Here is an 18,398-nt window from a genome sequence, read left to right on the forward strand (position 1 = left end):
GCTGAACTCTCACATCAATCGAGTCGAAGAGGCAAAGTTCCGTGTGAACCTAACCAAAGAAATACCCAGGGACTTAGATGCGAGTAACAAGTGTTTTATATTTCAATAGACATATTATAACAAGTAACAGAGTGAAGATAACAGCTGATGCAGACACTTTCAAAACAACATGTCACAAGGTGTTTTTGACACTTTTTACAAACAGCCCGACACCAACAGGGCCAATTTGTGAAAGCAGTGAAGGTGACAAACTACTAAACTGTGTATTGCGTCTCTTCCCGCTAAAAGGAAACGTGAAATATCAAAATGGGCAACGTGTCACGCTGCAGATGAGTTTGCCACATTCAAATGAGTGATTAGTAAAAGTATAGTAGAGCAACGCAGCAGCCAAGTGTTTGAATAAAAAGGACGTGCTCACTTTAATGCAGCTGTGTTCATGGTGCACACGCACGTGTAGTGAAGGTGGGACCAGCGCAGGCTAACAGTGAAAAGAGCTCGCAGAGGTGGAAAGATTCACATTGTTGAACTATGAAATTCTTTCATTTCATCTCATCCCTCCATCACCCATACTGTCCTTTCTTTGCATCCAAAACACATCTCGAAATGACATCACAGTTTTCACAGCAAAAACACATCATCTGCCGTCCGGGCGTCGTGACCCCGAGGGTCTGAATGAGATTTTTTTTTTTTTTTAAAGGCACTAACGCAAAAGCATAGCTTGGGTTGCTAGTGTTAAAAATTGGAATAAGCACAAGATACAGTGTGTCTGCACTGGTTTAGGTCCACGTACCAGCACTTGAGTGCAAGCACAACTTACTGCATCAAAGCAACATGGTATTTCACGCAATATGCTGTTTTGCAGGAGCCTATTCAATATACATCAGTTACTCACTCCACCCTTTGCCCCAAGTTGTTAATCTGCCGCTAAAAACGCTCGACCAAGACTCCAGCTGGCAAGTGAGCGAGCTACATTTGCTTTCTGTTAGGCGTGAAAGGCTTTTGCTGTTTGTCTGTTCTTTTGTGGAAACAGCTTCCAGCCACAGGTTGGTTGAAATGGTTTTGCCTGATCCGTCACATATCAGCATGTTTGAACACGCATGTTTATTTTAGAGGAGTTGCAGATTCAGGCACTTGGTCTCTTTGGCTTTGTCCCTGGATGAAACACCAGCACAGGGCCTTTTCCACGCTTCTAGCCAACTGGGTGACAAATTCCCATTCACACCAAGCAGCAGCAGCAGCAGCAGCACAAAAAGACTCATATCGCCCCCTAGCGTTGGGGAGGAGGACACGTTCCCGTCAATAAATGGACTTTCTCAGCTGCATGTGTACTGGGACAAGGAGAGAAGCCCGATTAGACAAGAAAACCTCATTTTGAGCAAAGCTCGATGAAGCCGTGCATGTAAACGTAGTCACTGAGACAAAGGCACACTGCGGGACTGGGCTGCTACACTCCAAATGGCAATGTAACCACATATATTCATTGGTATGTAGTTTATAAACACAGTTATAAATGTTTTACACTTCATTACTAAGCTTGTCTATAGCAAACTTCACGGTCAGTGAATGCGTTAGTAGATGTTTCATAAAAACTCCCAAATTTATTCTCCAATAAATTTTAAACCTGTGTTTATAAACTACATACTTAAGCGCATTCATGTCAGAAACATGCTTTATAAATGATGCATTCAGTGTTTATTCATGCTTAACTAATGCTTTAATAGTGCGTACTTATTATAAAGTGTTACCCTCCATTCTTATGAGGAGAAACGGTTTGATATTGCGGTGGCTGCTCAAAAGAGTGGGAGTGGAGCCCTCTGATTGACGGCGACGCCCACAAAGGACTCCCTCTAGTGGCCGCGAAGCACCACAACCTGCACCGCTGCCGTGCAAGGCCGTTCTTCCCCTTAAACTTTTGAATGCTTTTTGTTTTTTGGATGGCAGGAGGCTCGCTTTCTAAATTATGAAAAACAGAAAACGCACACAGGTCGCCCAAAAAAAAATTTAAATACAAAAATTGGCAGCTTTTCTGAAAGCTGTGCGGGGAAAAACAGGCACTTTGACAGTGCGCTTTGGACTAAAGAGTAGGTGCTCTAGACGCAAAATGAATTCTATCGCATGCAAAAACTTGCATCCAGTTACCATGTACTTTTTCGTGCCGTGTGTGATTTGTGAGTCGGACGCGTGTCTCATAAACAGAATCGGAATTTTTCTATCCTACATTTTTCCTTTTGGTAAAAACAAAAAACAAATACTACAACGCAATACAAGGCTTTGCTTTGTTCCTGAGATGGTCTGAGAAACAAGTGGATCGTTCGACGGCGACTAAAGCATCACCTTTTTTGTGCCTACATGTGCAAAACCAAACACAAGTTCACAAACAATGTCCCAGATCTGTGCAACATCTCTTTGAAAAGAAAAAAAAACAAAAACCCTGCAAAATTCAACGCGTCAGTGAAACCCGCTGATCAGGTGTGTCGATTGTCAGCCGTCCCTTTCAGATTTTCAACCAACTTTAGAACTCCTCCAATTATCTGAATAGGAGGGTCGGCAATTAATAAGCAACTTGACAAAAAAAAAAACTCTGGGGTCACAAACACATGAGTAACGTTAAGGCAGTTTTAAAGCAGTGAAATATTAGTAAAGCTTTTGTGTGTGAGGAATACATTGCACTTCACTTGTGAGTAGAGTAGGGTTCTTTTTTTTCAAAAAAACAAAACAAAACAAAACAAAACAAAACAAAACAAAACACTAACGATTTACACTATACATTGAAACAATACCAATGTGTGGGAAGTGAGAGGGGAGACGTGGGAAAGAAATGAGTGGCTTCTCTTCCTAAAACTGGTCGGAGAGAAGATCACACAGTCTCTTGGACACGGAGCCCCTGCTGGTCCGGAGGGTGAGACGGTACATCTGCACAGAGAGAAAAACACACACACACACACACACACACACACACACACACACACACACACACACACACACACACACACACCACACAAACACAATCACACACACACACACACAGTTTCAGGTTGGTCCAGTTCAGGGGCGAGACACCATGCGAGTGTTGTGCGACTGTACCTGGGCCTGTGGGTTGGGCTCCAGTCGGAGGAGGCAGCCGACCTGAGTGTTCTTGGTGTGAATGACGCCGGCGCCCACAAAGTTGGCAGGGTTGGGATCAACAGCGTCCAGCAGGGCCACGCCGAAGCCCAGGATCTGGTGGGACGCAGACAAGGAAGCAAGTTCAAACCCACTTTATTATTGAGACCAGGGCCACCAGTATAAATGGCCCTGGGGCACGTCAGGGCCACCAGAACGATCCAACCACTGGCCCTGTGGTGCCAGTAAAAGATAATGATGCCCTTGGGGAAAAAAAAAACAAGTACAAAACTCTAATTTCACTAAATGGCATTGCAGCCGTGGAAAACGAACCAATCAGCTCTCTCACCTTGGCCTTGGTCACCTCGGTGTCCATCGGGTGCTTCGCTTTGAAGATCTGCTGAACTTCTTGCTCCGGTCTGAGGTGGGAGGCCAAAGAAGACAACAGGTCAGGGGCCAAACCGCAAGAAATGTAAAAAACAAACTGCAAATCACATAAAACAGTTCTGTTCATTCACTGTTCAAACCCTTGACCTCATCCTCACTACTGGGAGAAGGCCGAGGCCTGGCTCGGGTTCTGACCAGAACAGAGATCAGAGCATATTACTCCAGTTCTGAAGACTTTACGCTGCCTCCCAGTCAGCTAAAGAATTACACTTGAAAGTTCTGTTACCAGTCTAGAAGTCACTTTGTTTCCATTACCCCTAGAATTGATTGTGCGAAAAACCTAAATATTGCAATAAATAACTGGTAATGGAAACACCTAAACTTCGAAAAACCTCTCAAATATCGCTAAAAGGCTTTTGCTTACGCTCCCAGCTGCTTCCATCGCTGGAAAAAGTCTTGGGACATCATTTCTGTGGGCTGGAAAAACTTGTTGAGCATCACTGGAAGTTTCACCGCGATGTTCTGGAGAGCGCCGCCGTATCTGTTCACACAAGGCACAACAGGCACACCTGTTATTATCATGTCATTGCAGTGTTGACTGAGTCTTGACCGGGTCCAGTCCTTTAAACCTTTAAAAAGTGGTCTCGCGACCAAGACCAACCTCAAGCACTACCACACCAGAAGGACCCACCTGAACTGGATGTTCAGCACGGGAGCGTCCGTGAAGTCGGACACGCACTCGATGTTGAGAATATGCTGGACCTGAGCCCCCCCTTCTATTACGGGGTCCACCGGCTTGGCGTGCACGTTCAGCTGTGGAGACGGCGGTCAAGGACACCACAAGGACATCACAAGGACGAGCACCAGTTTAAAACAAAAGAGCTGCAGACACCTGCTTCAAATGTGGAGACCAAAAAATGCACCTTAGCTCACTGTATACTTCCCTTTTGGATGATACTAGTGAAATTGTTGGTGAGAATAAACCTCTCAGTCCCAAATTGTGTTGACTGCATCTGTATCCAGAAGACTTTAATACTTTTCGATTGGTGAGATCTCTATTGAATATTTCTTTCAACAGAAAGCCAAACGTTGCTTAGCCTGCTCATGGCAATCAGATTCTCCTGACTGAGGATTTTGACGACAACTTCAATACTCTGGAGAGACAGCAACTACGACTGGTTCAGTCTTTAGATTGGAAATGGAAAAAAAAAAAAAAACAACAGGTCTGAAGCAAGGAGTTGGGCTACAATGGTAGAGTGGAGAGGATATGAGTCTTGAGTGTGTCTTGGCTGGCGAGAGCCGAGGAGAAGCTGAGGAACTGGGTGGACGTCTTGTTACCGTAGAACACGTACATGCGACCTGAGAGAGCAAAACGTGCACGGTGAGAATCATTCGGGGATTTCGTCTCACTCGTTTGAGTCCAGTTGGAGTGCGGCTCACCCAGATTCTGCCTGTACTCAGACTTGAGTCCAATTTGCAAGAGCTGGTTCTCAAAGATGACGCCGTTGTTTTTGCAGACAAACCTGTGAGGAGCAAGCGGAGCATTTCATAAGCTGCTGAACATGATACCTCGCATCACGTCAACTGCATACTTCCACTGTAGACCCAAATAAAGGTGCAAATTCTGGATCTTGTTGTGCAAAACAGGCAGTGCAATAATATTTACTATTTACTAGTTACAATATTCATTATTTATTTATACATATTTGTAAGTGTTTACTAATTAATGCACTACCAGTCAAAAATTAAACTTTACAACTTTCTACACTGCAGACAGATACTGAAAAGATCAAATATATGAGCAAGAAATATGTAATTATGCAGCAAAGAAAAACACCTCACATAACCTGAAACGCGCTTTTTATGAAAGGTTGCTACTGTGAAGAATTTAAATATGAGTTATTTGACACTTTTGTTGTTTCCTACATAATTCCATGTGCATTTATACAGTTTTGATGCCTTCAGTGAGAAACTGCAATGTCAATAGTCATGAGAACGAAAGAAAAGACATTAAATTCACAGTGTGGATCCAAACTTTTGACTGGTAGTGTATACATGTTTGCCGGTTTTGCTTTACACGATGCTGGATGTTGCCGTTAAATGTATGACATCTGCGCCTGCATTCATGAAATAAATGCTCATTTAATTCCAGCACCGCATGGCGTCATCCCACCTGGAGAAGTTTTCCTCAGACACGTCACCGGGCGCAGCGGCGGCGCTCTCTGAGAAGACGTCCACCAGGAGGCTGCCGCCTCCAGCAGCAGCAGGGGTGGAGTTCAGATTCAGCAGGTCAGTGAAGGGGTGACTGGAAGCCTGCAAGAGTGTCATCAGAACATTCAGGGTTTTTTTTTTTGTTTGTTTTGTTTTATTTAGAATTCCATCATGCAGAGTTCAACACAGGGCCAATATGTCAAGTGACCAGTACACTTCAAGTGAAAATGGCGCGCTATGTTTAGACGGAGGAGGAGGATAAATATTTTTAAGTGATAAGCAATCAAAGAGAAAAATATAACAAACATTCTGGACAGCAAACAAACGTAAACAAACAAACGTAATTCTAATTAATTCGAGAATTACGGCTGATGCGCTTCACTCTATTCATTAATAAAAACACCTGCAGATTGCAAAAGTTTACGATAATCGTGCCGTCGCGTCAACACATCATCACGTTTGGAAATGTACCGTGGCACCAGCAGAGAGTATGATGGGACTACTAGAGGAGGCAGGGCGGGGTCTGTTGGTATGGAGAAGGTCTGCCATCAGTGACGGAGGCGACTGATGGAGGGGAGAAAGACAGATGGCAGAAAAAGAGAGCAGAAAAAGTTGAAGCCAAAGATGAAAGCAGGGCTGGAAAAAATGCCAAAGAGAATGCTGTAGAGCTGTGTCTTTCAACCACTGTGCCGTGGCACACAAGTGCACTGGAACATGATGGCAGGTGTCATATGAAAAAGAATCCAATTTCAATTAAAAGCTATAAAAAAAATTATAACATTCTATTGGTGAGTGTGATTTAAAAGGAGCCTATCCCCCCCCCCTTGTGTATCAGCTTTGTAAATCTAAACAGGCCCAGGTTTCACACTGAGTGAGTATAAATAAACAAAGAGACGATATTTTCATCATTAGGCTAGAAAGTGTCATTTTATAATGTGCCGCGGCTAAAAAAAAAAAAAAAAAAGGGTTGAAAAACACTGACGTAGGGTTCAGGGTAAAGTGGAGAACTCCAGCTCGCTGACAGCGGCCCGGCGCCACAGTTACCTTTTTGACGTCTTCGCTGTTTTCAGTGTGCTCAGTGTTGCCGTTGACGTTCCGCCTGGCGTCGTCTATGTCGGGCAGGTGGCCCGGGCCCTTCTTCCTCTTCAGCTTAGCAAGGATGGACGACTCCCTCTCTGGGAACGGCGGCATCTCTTCCAAGACTGTGGCCTGTGTGGACAGAGATTGCGGCACAAGACAACCAGGGTGAGACCATTAGGTACTAGGTGACCACTGTCGCCAAAACAAATAGTTCCATTCCCACACTTTCTGGTCAATATTCCCTTGTCTATTGCACACTGTTGATGTCAACTAATATTAATGAGTTGGTAGTGACAATGTGAGTTATTCCGTTTATCTAAGCAACACTATATAACCATATGATATGATATGATAGCATACAATACGATACAATACAATACGATATGATACGATACGATACGATACGATACGATACGATACAATTCATTACGATACATTACAATACAATACAATATGATACAATACGATATGATACAATACCATACCATACCATACCATACCATACCACACCATACCATTTGATACATGCATTTCAATGTATTAAGAATCAACTGTTTGGTAATAGTCTTGCAGTTAGGAGTTGGCCACAGAAGCCCAGAACTTCAGTAAATTTCATTGCCAATACCCTTCTGGTAATCCTTTCCAAGATTCTAAACAACTTGTACCATTTGAAACAGTTGGTGTGAATTACAAAAGTGCCCCACTGACAGGATTGACATTTGTGCATTTGTCCACACAGGAGCATGGACACGGTCTGAACGGCTATTTCCAATGTTTAAGTTGCCAAGAAGGGGGAAATCTGACTAACCAGGATGTCAGTGCTGGCAATGCAGCTGAGCCTCAGGTACTCCACGGCTCTCTGCTGAAGCTCGACGTCAGCGTTGCGGAGCTGGCTGTCGGAGCGCAGGACATCTTGGATCGTGGGTTTGATCTCTGGAAACAGGTTAATGAACTTGATGTAGGCGGACAGCAACAGCGCCCGAGTCGGCACCGAGCACAGGTGAAATTTGGAGTGCAGAAGGTTGAACTGGACCAGCGGGCTGGGGGGGGGGGGGAGACAAAGATGCGATGGGGTCAGTATTCAGTCTGAATGTCAGTGGAAGAGAAAATTCAATCAATAAGTCTCTGATCGTAAGGAGCAACTTTGGCTTCATGCCGTGCTTGTTCTATAAAAAACAATGTTCTGCTACGTTCATAGGACTAATCATTATTTTTAACGCAATTTGTTGTTATGTTCACCCATTTAACAGATGTCATTTTTCACTTCTTTTTGGTTACAGTTTGATGGTTGGCCACAATAATCTCAAATCAAAAGATGAATAGATAGGAGAGGATGACAGATGTACCTGGAGCGCGAGTCCCCCGCGATAAGGTTGCCAAACTCTCCCAGGATGTAACCACCCACCTTAACCAAGTTTTCATGGCAGGCGGGGGCCTGGAGTGCCTACAAACACAAGTGACAAACCATGAGTGAATGAATCAGAGTTTAGGATTACAGTCATACACTGAACACACAGCTTCAAGCTCACCTCAAAGACTGTTTTGGCAGCGTAGCCTTGGACATCGTCCCGATTGATGACGATTTGGATGACGCGGTACCACACCTCCTCACTGACATGGTCGCCTGCGATGCGGATCAGGTTGAGGATGGTGTCCACATACCAGGTGTAGTCGACGGCATATTTCTCTGCAAGGATGGCCACTTTGAGCACCTGATGGAAGTCAGGAAGGGAAAAAAATGGGTTGAGAGCAGAAGCGACACGCAAGAGGAGCTCGTTGCAGCTCAGGCCCCATTGCGAGTAGTGACCACCCACTATTTCCTCTCTGATGGAGTAGTCTGCCGTCTCCAGGTAGCTCAGCATCTCAGCCACAATCTGCTTGGCGTTGCTGCGGTCACACATGGCGTAGAGCAGGTCAACGGCACGCTGGCGAACGCTGACGTCTCGCTCAGTCTGAAGAGACGGGAACAAGGGAAACATCACAGTTGAGTTTGAGACCTGGTGGTGATGACGATCGAAGGAAAAGGGCTGTGGAAGATGTCAAACTACTGCCGAGATGATTACAAGTTTCAGGTGGTCAAAGAATAGAGTAGAAAGTAAAGGAACATTGTCATTGTTATGATAAATATTATTATCATTAGTTGTAGTAGTAGTGGTAGTAGTAGTAACTAAACCAAATTTATGTTCATACGTACATTATGCAGAGTAAAATGAGAACTGTTTTTATGTTGAATTATTATTAATTGCAAAAAACAATAACGGTGGTCCTGGCTGGTATCATTGCTTTTTAAAAACGTATTCTGAGTCAGCATCAAGTCAACAACGCTCCTGATTTAAAAGATCAAGCATAAACTTTACAATCATAGAGACCTGATTCAATACACAGTGCAGGCAAAGGGTTTGTCTGTTTGTTTGAAGGGTGAACAGGTGGATTACAAAATAAATACAGGGGAGGATTAGGTCCAATGTACACAAGCGCTGAAATGCTGAGGTTCACTCAGTGGTCTCACCTTTAGAGCGTTGATCACAGTTTCTATGTGCGTCTTTACGGTCTCGTGGGAAAACTCTGAACTGGCCAGCGTGCACATGCTCTCCAAAGCTAAATAGCGCAGGTTGGTTTCCCTGTGCTGCAGGAACTGACCCAGCTGGTTGCAGGCTCGTACCAACAGAGTGGGCTCGCTGAAAGGCAAGACAAAGAGGTTCAGCTGCAGGGTGCTGAACTAACTAACCCTAACCCTGCCTGCACATAGCATCTGTACATAACATCTGATACATAGGCCTAATAATAAAAATAAAATCCTTGATTTCTTTCCCTCTGAAAACTCGATTTTTCTATTTCGATTTTTATGGTGAAACGACAAAAGACAATGGAATAAATTATTTCAAATGTTTTATCTTTATTTTTAAAGAAAAATACTGGACAAATTTCCCTATTGGGAATGAAGAGCAACTGAACCTCCCCCCCGCCCCCCTTTGCTATTTTTTTTTTTTTTAAATATATACAATTATATGTATGTGTTGTGCACATGTTGTGCATTTATTTTGCAGGACTCACAATTGAATTGAATAACTTTAATAATTCATTTACCGGACATAATAGAAAATAATGGGTTGCGACTTCATGATGAAGAAAAACAATGTGGGTCCTGAGACTCCACACGTTAAAGAACCACTGTACTAAACTAACCTGAATCACATTTTGTCATGTTGGCCCTTCAAATAATCCACCCATCTGTTCGGCCAAATATTTCCCGAATTGAATGAGCAAAGGCCCAACTGCCACGGTGCCGCAGCGATCGCCACTAACCTGTCGTGGTGAATGATGAGGGAGATGGCTTCAAACAGGACAGCATTCTTTGCATTAGAGTGCTGCACTTTCTTGGACTTGGGCGGCTCCTGAGCTTTATTGAGGATCGTCTCCAGACACTCTGTCAGGCGACTTCGCAGAGCTGCATCCTCTGAAAAAGCAAAGAATTGTGTTCTTAACGTCTCAAGGCCATCGCTCAGATTTCTGGTAATGTCACTGTTACTTTCAGAACTTATACTTGAAAACAAAGAGAAATAATCAAGTCTACAAGGAAAACTGATTAAACTATTGCAAACAACTGATTGACGCAATCAGGTTGCTGACGCAAGTGTTCTTGACGGTCGTTGAGAGTTGGGTAAAAAGTACCCAACTTTTTACCCAAGAGTACTAGTACTCTTCAACTGTCAAGAACCAAGTTATACCATGGTAAAATGGACAACCAAGAACCTTCAATAATAATGAATAATGCACCCAATAATCCAATAATTTAACAGCAGCAATCCATCTGCAATATTGAATCATCTAATCTGTCAGTCAATATTTTCTCCATTTTCAAACCCAGTTTGACTAATGAGTCGCTAGATGAAGGAAAGTCACTTCAGCACAGAGGGAGGTCAGGGACTGCACAGTGTCCTACCAGGTGGAGGGTAGCACTGCAGCAAACGCAGCAGCTTGACAGACAACCAGGGTGCCGCCACAAAGTAATAAGTGTAGTCCTGCAGGTCCATGGATGCTGAAGTCACAATCTGGGGGAGGAAGAAGTCAATGCATCAACTGCAATTGGTAACAAAATAGAACCGTGCGATGCCGCTGCAGACAGATACGCACTCTACTGAGCCTGGCCACAGCCAGTGAGATGGACGTCTTGAAGTCGTCGGGACTCTTCTGGGCCAGCGTGGTGATGAGGCTGGTGGCTGCAGTCACAACGCCCTGGAAGAGAGTTAGCACCTTGAAACAAGATGCCCTTCCTCACGCGGTCCCAATTTTAAAGTGTGCAAAGCAGCATGCTCTTACCCACAGTCCACATCGAATGCAAAGACACATAAAAACCGATTGACAAAGGACAAAAGCCAGGACGAGAAACAGCAGGGATGTGAACTTGCATGCTTTTGACAGATGCGTTTAGTTCTTACGCTGTTGTGTAAACACAATAAAGACTTCTTGGAAAAAGGTTATCTGTGGGTAAATGCCATATGAACAGAAAGCAGGCATACTGTGTGTTTGTACCTTATTCACTAATATAAAAAAACTATAGTCATAACAGTTGAAAAAAAAGGTCCCTGGAAAAAATAAAGGACTGAATAATACAAATTTAAAAAAATGAAGTGCAAAACTTCCTGGTGGTTTGTACTTTAGGAAATGACAACGCTGGCGCTGCTTGGTTTATCCTGACTTGACTGGAGAGCAGAGTTGCATTGTTGTGTGTGATTCAATCTGAGGGACCTGGGAAGAATCTTTTCAGTGGACACCAACCACATTTGTCATGACTATGTAGAAGTAACTGCAATTGCGTTACACGTAGATGAGCTGCAAGTCATTTTATCCGTTATACACACACATACACACACACACACACACACACTGCAGCCAATCAGCCTAAATCAGACATGACTGAACTCTACATGTGGATTTAGCCCTATTGGAGAATTCAGATATGAGGGGGCGAAAGGGGACGGATAAGAAAGAGTGAGAAATAACGTAATGTCAAATAAAAGCTACAGGACATGCTGTTTTACGACAAAGAGCACATTCTAGTCAAAGTGAGACAGTCCCAACACAAACTAAAACGTTCCCAGCACATTCAAAAAAGCAAAGTGTACCTGTGCATGCTTAGTTCACAGTTTAGAACTGACAAACTCTTCCGTAGTAAAAGCAGTTTGGCCGCAGTTACTCAGTCTTTACGTTCTTATCGGTTGATGATTGAATCATAATGTTTTTCTACGATATACTATTTTTTCTTAATAGCTATTATAGAAGTTGTGTCAACATCCGAATGTAACAAATCCTTAAGTCACATGACAGATTTGCAAAAAAATTTGATTTGACCATTTTGTCTTGGAAAAAAAAGGACAAATAGCCATAATCATTTCTGTATAGGCTAAAAAAAAAATAAAAGTGTGTGAGAAAAGTGTGTGTGAGCCTTGTCATGGCGAGATTTTGCGCAATAAGTGGCTTTTTGAAGTAAGTCTACGACTCTCCAATCTAATGTTAATAAAGTAGTATTGCCAAATCATTAATTAAAGGCATTCCAGATAACTGAAACGCATGCAAAACATAAACATGAAATCCATGTAACAACAATTTAGTATATAACAAAAACATCCATTAGCACAGATAATTATCATAAGCATGACCAATTGTTTCGGTAGCGGAGCTGGTGCTGTTTGTTTTCATTTGTCATAATTGCAGTGTACCAGCACAAGGTGATTCTTGGACCTCGTCAAGTGAGGAATAGAGCAGAGCCTTACCAGGTGCTGGTCATTGAGGAGATGGACCACTCGCGCTGTCCATTCTCCCATGGGCACCAGGTCTGGGGAAGTCCTGTTCAGCCGCAGCAGGCACAGTGCGGCGCTCTGCTTCACACTGTCCATAGTGTCCCTGATAGGAGGGACAAACAATACGACCGACTTCATCATAACCCTTCTTAATCAATTGCAGGTAGAGCACGGTTGTCAATCTCAAATACACAGTGGGACCAAAATTTAAAAAACTTGGACAAAGTTACGCAACATTTATATTTATTGAAAAAATTCTCCTCCAGATGTGACAATGAAAGTTTTCACATGGACTCAAACAGGGTGTTTATGGGTTCTGTCCTGATTGCCAAAATAGCAGGAGAGCATTCTGGGAATTGTAGTATTAGTGGTACATTAGTGGTAAATAACACTTTTGAGAGCTTCCTACGCAACAACCCTCATTGCTCTTCCTGAACTAAATTTTCACATTGAGATGTACAAACCCTGCAACCAGGATGCCGGGAATCTCCGAAGCAAAAGCCTCCGCCATCTCTCTGCTGCCCACGTTGGCAATGCAGTGCAGGGCCAAGTTCATAAAGGTCGGGTTGCGGCTGCTGAGGTCATTCTTGATGGCATTATTGATGAGGCGAATCAGGTCACTGTTTGAGTTCACCAGCACTGAGATAAACAGGTAACCCTGAAAGAAGTCATTGGAAATTGTCGTAATTCGAATCTGGACATTTTGCATCCCACCAAGGTTCCGCCTCTCATCACCTGTATTGCTTGTTGTGAAAATGAGAAAATGAATCAAAACAACTTACTATTTGTTTCTCTGTGTACTTATTGGAGCTCAGGAGGTTAACAGCTTCCATGTGTCCAAAATCAATATCATGGCCCAGAAGAAAGATGAAAAGTAGCTTGCAGACATACTTCTTTTTACTGTAGCCATCTAGTGCCTTGTCCCCTGCAAAGATAAATGGATTACAGTGTGCACATTATGTTCGGTCAGACATCAATGTCAGCGCAATTCAATTGTGCAGTTTGTACTGAAGCTGAATTACCTACCTTTGAATTTGGAACGAATATTGGCCAGTTCTTTGTTTATCCTCTTAATTTCCGCCTCTTTACTTTTACCTGGGAACATGTCAAGTTATTTGGCATGGCACATTGCGCAGTCAAAATGAGAATGAGAATTTCTTAGATAATACCACTTAAGTATTTATCAGTTCAGTCAGTTGGCTGTTGACATTAAACTCACAGAACCTCTGCTCAAAATTGTCAACAAGAGAAACAACAAAACACTGTTGAAAATGTATAATTGAATCCTGTGCCCTCAAGTATAAATTTAAATATTTCTGGGACCATTTTCTCACAGTTACTGTGAAGGGAATAAATAGAAGATAAAAATGATCAAAACGGTGATGTCGTGTTTGTTGCAGTTACGAAATCTGAAAACATAATATGGGATAAAAAAAATTAAAAAAAAAAGCCCCATCAGGACAACAGCTGCATTTGTCCGTGTTTGTTGTTGTTTTTTGGGGTACAGTGTTTGAAATGTTACATTTTACAGACACCAATTCTAAGTGTGAATTTAGTTTTTTTAATAAAACGCATTACAATCTGGGACTCTTGGAAGATGGGAAAGTAAAGTAGAGAACGGAAACGCCAGCAATTGGGCAACATCCGTTCTGCAGACGGAACATTTAAATTCAATGTGGACAGCAAATTTTTATTGTGTGTGTGTGTGTGTGTGTGTGTGTGTGTGTGTGTGTGTGTGTGTGTGTGTGTGTGTGTGTACACTGACATACAATAAAAAGCTTTCTAAGGTCATGTTCCTAGCACTGCATTGAAAAGAAGCTTTAATTGTCATTTTCTTGACGTGCGTCTTGTATTCCAAACATCCGGAACTGCGAACTGTTTAAAATTTGATGAGTGTCTGTCCCTTTTCATGTTTACCTAATAATACGACGTTTCCTCGCAATATCTAGTCAGAAGTTCGACGTAAGAAACAAATAAAAAGTTGCCTGACACCGTCTGGAGACCCAGTGGCTTCCGCCGTTGCACACAAGAGAGATTAAAAAAGTGCCAGTTTGGCATTATTATCTCGGGGTATCGCTGCGCTCCACGCCCTTCCAAATGACTGTAGCCGCTGCCTGCTAACGGCTAACACCAGCTAGCCCACTGAGTTGTGCTGGGACATTCTTAAAACGCTTAACGTAAAAAAAACCTAACGTAGCTTACTGACCGAAAACAGCGATCAACCACCACTAAATGTCACTAGGACATCTCGAGTCATGCCCTCTTCCACGTCTCAAAAAACCAAAACGATAAACCTAATTTTATGGATACTATTCGCGTTAAGCCTATATACCTCTCCACAGGCGCTCATTATCGGGGAAAGGCTTTAACGTAGCTTGTGCGAAAACAGCGACCAACTATCTATCACCGAGGAGTTATCGATTTGGTTTTTGGAGAGGTGAAAGCGGACGTGACTCGAGATGTCCTAGTGAAATTTGGCGATGACTGATCGCTGTTTGCGGTCATTACGCGGTTTAGAATGCCCCCTCAAACACACTATCTCGGGTCAAATACGCCCTGATAGTTGTAGTTGTGGTAATAGAAGCAAGGAGCCACCCAAGGCTTCGATTCTTGTCACTCGAACGTCGAAAGTGGCAGCTTTGCTGTCACGCACAACGAGACATAAGTGTGTTGCATGAGAGGTGATTTTTTAAAAAAACTTACAGTTTCGGATGTCAGAGATGAACACGGCCAGGCCACGCATCCCATCTCCTTTAGAGACTGCAGGCATTTTTGTTCGCCCGTGTGTTCCCCCTGTTGACAGTCGTGCCCTTCGTAAGAAAACTTTGTTGTGAAAGTTTGGCTGGCTTTTGCTAGTAGCGACGAGTGCTGCTGTTGTTGAACGGCAGCGAGAGCCCCGCTACTGTGTGGACTGACAGACAGGAAACGGACGAGCTGCGGCTGCGTACCAACACATTTCAAGCGTCGCCTACTAGCAGGCTGGGCTGCGTTCCGTACATGTCAAGGGCCTTTACCAACAGCGACCGTCCTCAGGTGGATCAAAGAAAGGAATAGAACAAAGTAGAGTTGAATAGATTAGCGCGCCGCGGGTCATTGCACTAAAGACAAAGTGGGCCTTAATGCATTTGAGAGGGTGTTGCCTGTTATGTGCTTGTTTTGTTTGAAATATAGCAATTCCAAAGGTTAAATACTCAGGAAGCGCAAGCGCATTGCATTCACCCGTTATTACGAGATCAGGATCGTGTAATTACAAGAAAAGGTCTCGTAATTACGCAAAATAAAAAACATTTTGCAACAACGCGATCCTGATTTCGTAATTACAAGAAAACATCCCATAATTACGAGATAAAATAACTAAAAATGAAACGTCTGTAAATCTTTTCTAATCAGTGGGCAATGATGGCACTATCACAGTTAATCTGCAATTACTGCCTTCTCTGTTTGAGACACTGGAAAAATACTTGCATTTCTTAAAACTGAGGATGATATTAATATTAGTATGTCAACACTGTGTAGGCATTTCAAATGTTAGAATTGTTCAGGCGGAAAGCGCACTCAGTCTGATGTGCTGGATGTCGCTTTCTTTCTGTGGGGGCAGATGAATCAACAAGGGATGCTTGATGGATACAAATTCATGCATTTGAAATGCATCCAAACTGGTTTGGTAGTGACTCAAAAAAAAAAAAAAAAAAACACTGTATGGCACCTGTTACAAATCCAAGATCCTCAAGGATCCTCATCTCGCAATAATGAGATTTTTTATCGGAATTTCAAGATGTTTATCTCGTAATGACGAGACCAGGTTCTCATAAATACCCGATCTTTCTCGTAATTAGGAGATCCTGATCTCGTCATTACGAGATAAGGCCCCTCATTTATTTATTTTTATCCAGTGAATGCAATGCGCTTCTGTAAAATACACAATGTTGCATACTTACCTATGATGAGCAACTTTGTTTTTATTGGTTGCTTTTAATCTGAAGAGAAAGGGAGAGTAACTACAACTTTATTTTATATTCATGTACTCTACAATCATATATCTCAATCACAGGGTACATTAAATGCAAAACGCATCTCTTCCAAAGACCACATGACTCTCCATAGAGAGTCAAGTGTTTTCAAAGCCCATATTTTCCATTAAACCTCTTACTTGATTCTTATTTTTTTCATATGCTTGTGTTTTTTTTTTTTTAATCCAACAATGACCTTACTGTCTGTTTTACTGGTTGCCATGGAATTGCATCAGCAATGTTTGTTGTTTTTACATTGTAGAATGGGGAAGATAGAACTGAATTGCCCTTAATGGGGCCAGTGCCGTTGCTCCTATTCTATATTGTTCTACTCAACATTGTTTAGGTGACGCGTGAAGGACAGACGCTCAAAAGTCTTTAAACAGTTGGAAGATAAAAGGAGATTCAGTCCCTAGTCACTACACTGGTCCCAGAATCAGTTTGAAGGACGGGACTATTATTCAAAGCCTTGTCTGTTGCTCATTCCATTTACTCCCCTCCCTCCCCACACACACACACTAGCTGTTGTTCACATTGCATGCAAACCACCGCAGAACGGATGTTGCCCAACTTCTTCTTGCCTTATTTCTGTTCTCTAGTGTTCTCTGCTTCACTTTCCCATTTTTTCCCCAAACGCATGTTACATGTTAAATTGATAAGTTTCCTTAATTTCATTTTTTTGCAATGCATATTATCAAGAAAATAAATGAAGTGAAAATGAGTGAAATTTTAATCCCTGGGCCAGAGGCCTTTCTGAACGGAGTTCGCATGACCTCCAGCTAGTCTATTGGATCGACCTCAGCACCACCTGCAACCCTGAGTGCAGAATTAGTGGTTGTCAAAAACAAAATGATTCAAGAATCCTTTTGGGGGGTCAAGAACTGCTGACTTGTCCAGGGATCGGCTTTTGCCAAAGTACAGCTGGAACAGGCTTACTTTTATTTTTCAACTCTACAGAAAAGAAAAAGAAAAGATGAAACCTAAAGGATGTGTGCGTTGCATGTGTCATATAGAAAGGGTTATTCTTTTAGTTTTTGACTTGTCCACAACCACGTTGTCCTGTGGTTGAACTTTTCCTTTCTGACTTTTAAATGTACTTTTTTATTTATTATTATTATTATTATTATTGGCCTGTTTTCTCTGATTTTATTTATATTTGAACTTTGTCATTGGAGATTGTTAGGTACATGCCAAGCTCAATCATGACAGCATCCCAGACAAACAAAACATTCATCCAACAATTACATAGCAAAAACAAACAAAAATCTTTCAGTCGACATATGCATAAAGGAGTGGGAGGAAGTATATACAAACACAAATTGGCAACAGCAATTTGATGATTTTGATGATATGATCAACTCATTAACAACATTTTCCAAAAACAATAATTGTAATAATCACATTATTCTGATCAAAATAATTGAAAACATCATCAGTAATATGTACACAAATAATAGTATACTGCAAACACAAGTTCATTGAATAGTTCTACAGGCTGCAAATGTCATTCAAAAAAATGGTAATTTTTATTTCTTTATTTGTGAATGCCAGCAGCTCAGAGATGACCTCTTCCCCTAACTTTCTCTGACAGCCTGCTACTGTAAAAGTACATCTTTTTTCCAGCAATCCTGAAAGGTCATTGTGTAATAAAATAAAGCTCTAAAACTAAACATGTGTGCTTTCCTATAACCCTACCAAACAAAGGCCTGGCTTCTCTAATCTGATTAACAAAGAGCAGATGGATCACACCCGAAGATTGATCTTCATTAAAGTACTGAAATAGCAGAGCTGCTCTAAGGTCAGCTCA

The 18,398-nt window shown here is 42.3% G+C and overlaps 1 protein-coding gene across 2 annotated transcripts; it reads right to left on the minus strand.

Moving 5' to 3' along the window:
- Nucleotides 1–78: 78 nt before the first annotated feature.
- Nucleotides 79–15,572, minus strand: LOC142887337 (AP-2 complex subunit alpha-2). Of its 2 annotated transcripts, XM_076024907.1 has the most exons (23): nt 15,285–15,572; nt 13,608–13,676; nt 13,364–13,506; nt 13,046–13,239; nt 12,555–12,684; nt 10,915–11,016; nt 10,724–10,832; nt 10,087–10,237; nt 9,290–9,458; nt 8,595–8,732; nt 8,310–8,492; nt 8,127–8,224; nt 7,589–7,820; nt 6,745–6,909; nt 6,172–6,264; nt 5,663–5,802; nt 4,930–5,012; nt 4,758–4,848; nt 4,181–4,303; nt 3,914–4,030; nt 3,452–3,521; nt 3,085–3,219; nt 79–2,913 (listed from the first exon to the last, which is right to left on the minus strand). In XM_076024907.1, exons 1-23 carry the CDS (start codon nt 15,349–15,351, stop codon nt 2,836–2,838), a joined length of 2,880 nt encoding a protein of 959 aa, XP_075881022.1. In that variant the 5' UTR covers nt 15,352–15,572; the 3' UTR covers nt 79–2,835. The 2 variants fall into 2 exon arrangements, with proteins under 2 accessions (XP_075881022.1, XP_075881032.1); XM_076024917.1 differs by lacking the exon at nt 6,172–6,264 and having other exon boundaries at nt 15,285–15,561.
- Between the last annotated feature and the right edge of the window lie 2,826 nt (nt 15,573–18,398).

This window comes from Nelusetta ayraudi, unplaced genomic scaffold (genome assembly GCF_046127955.1).
Source record: "Nelusetta ayraudi isolate G7.1 ecotype Tasmania unplaced genomic scaffold, CSIRO-AGI_Nayr_v1 ptg000002l, whole genome shotgun sequence".
In the NCBI taxonomy this organism is placed as follows: Eukaryota; Metazoa; Chordata; class Actinopteri; order Tetraodontiformes; family Monacanthidae; genus Nelusetta; species Nelusetta ayraudi.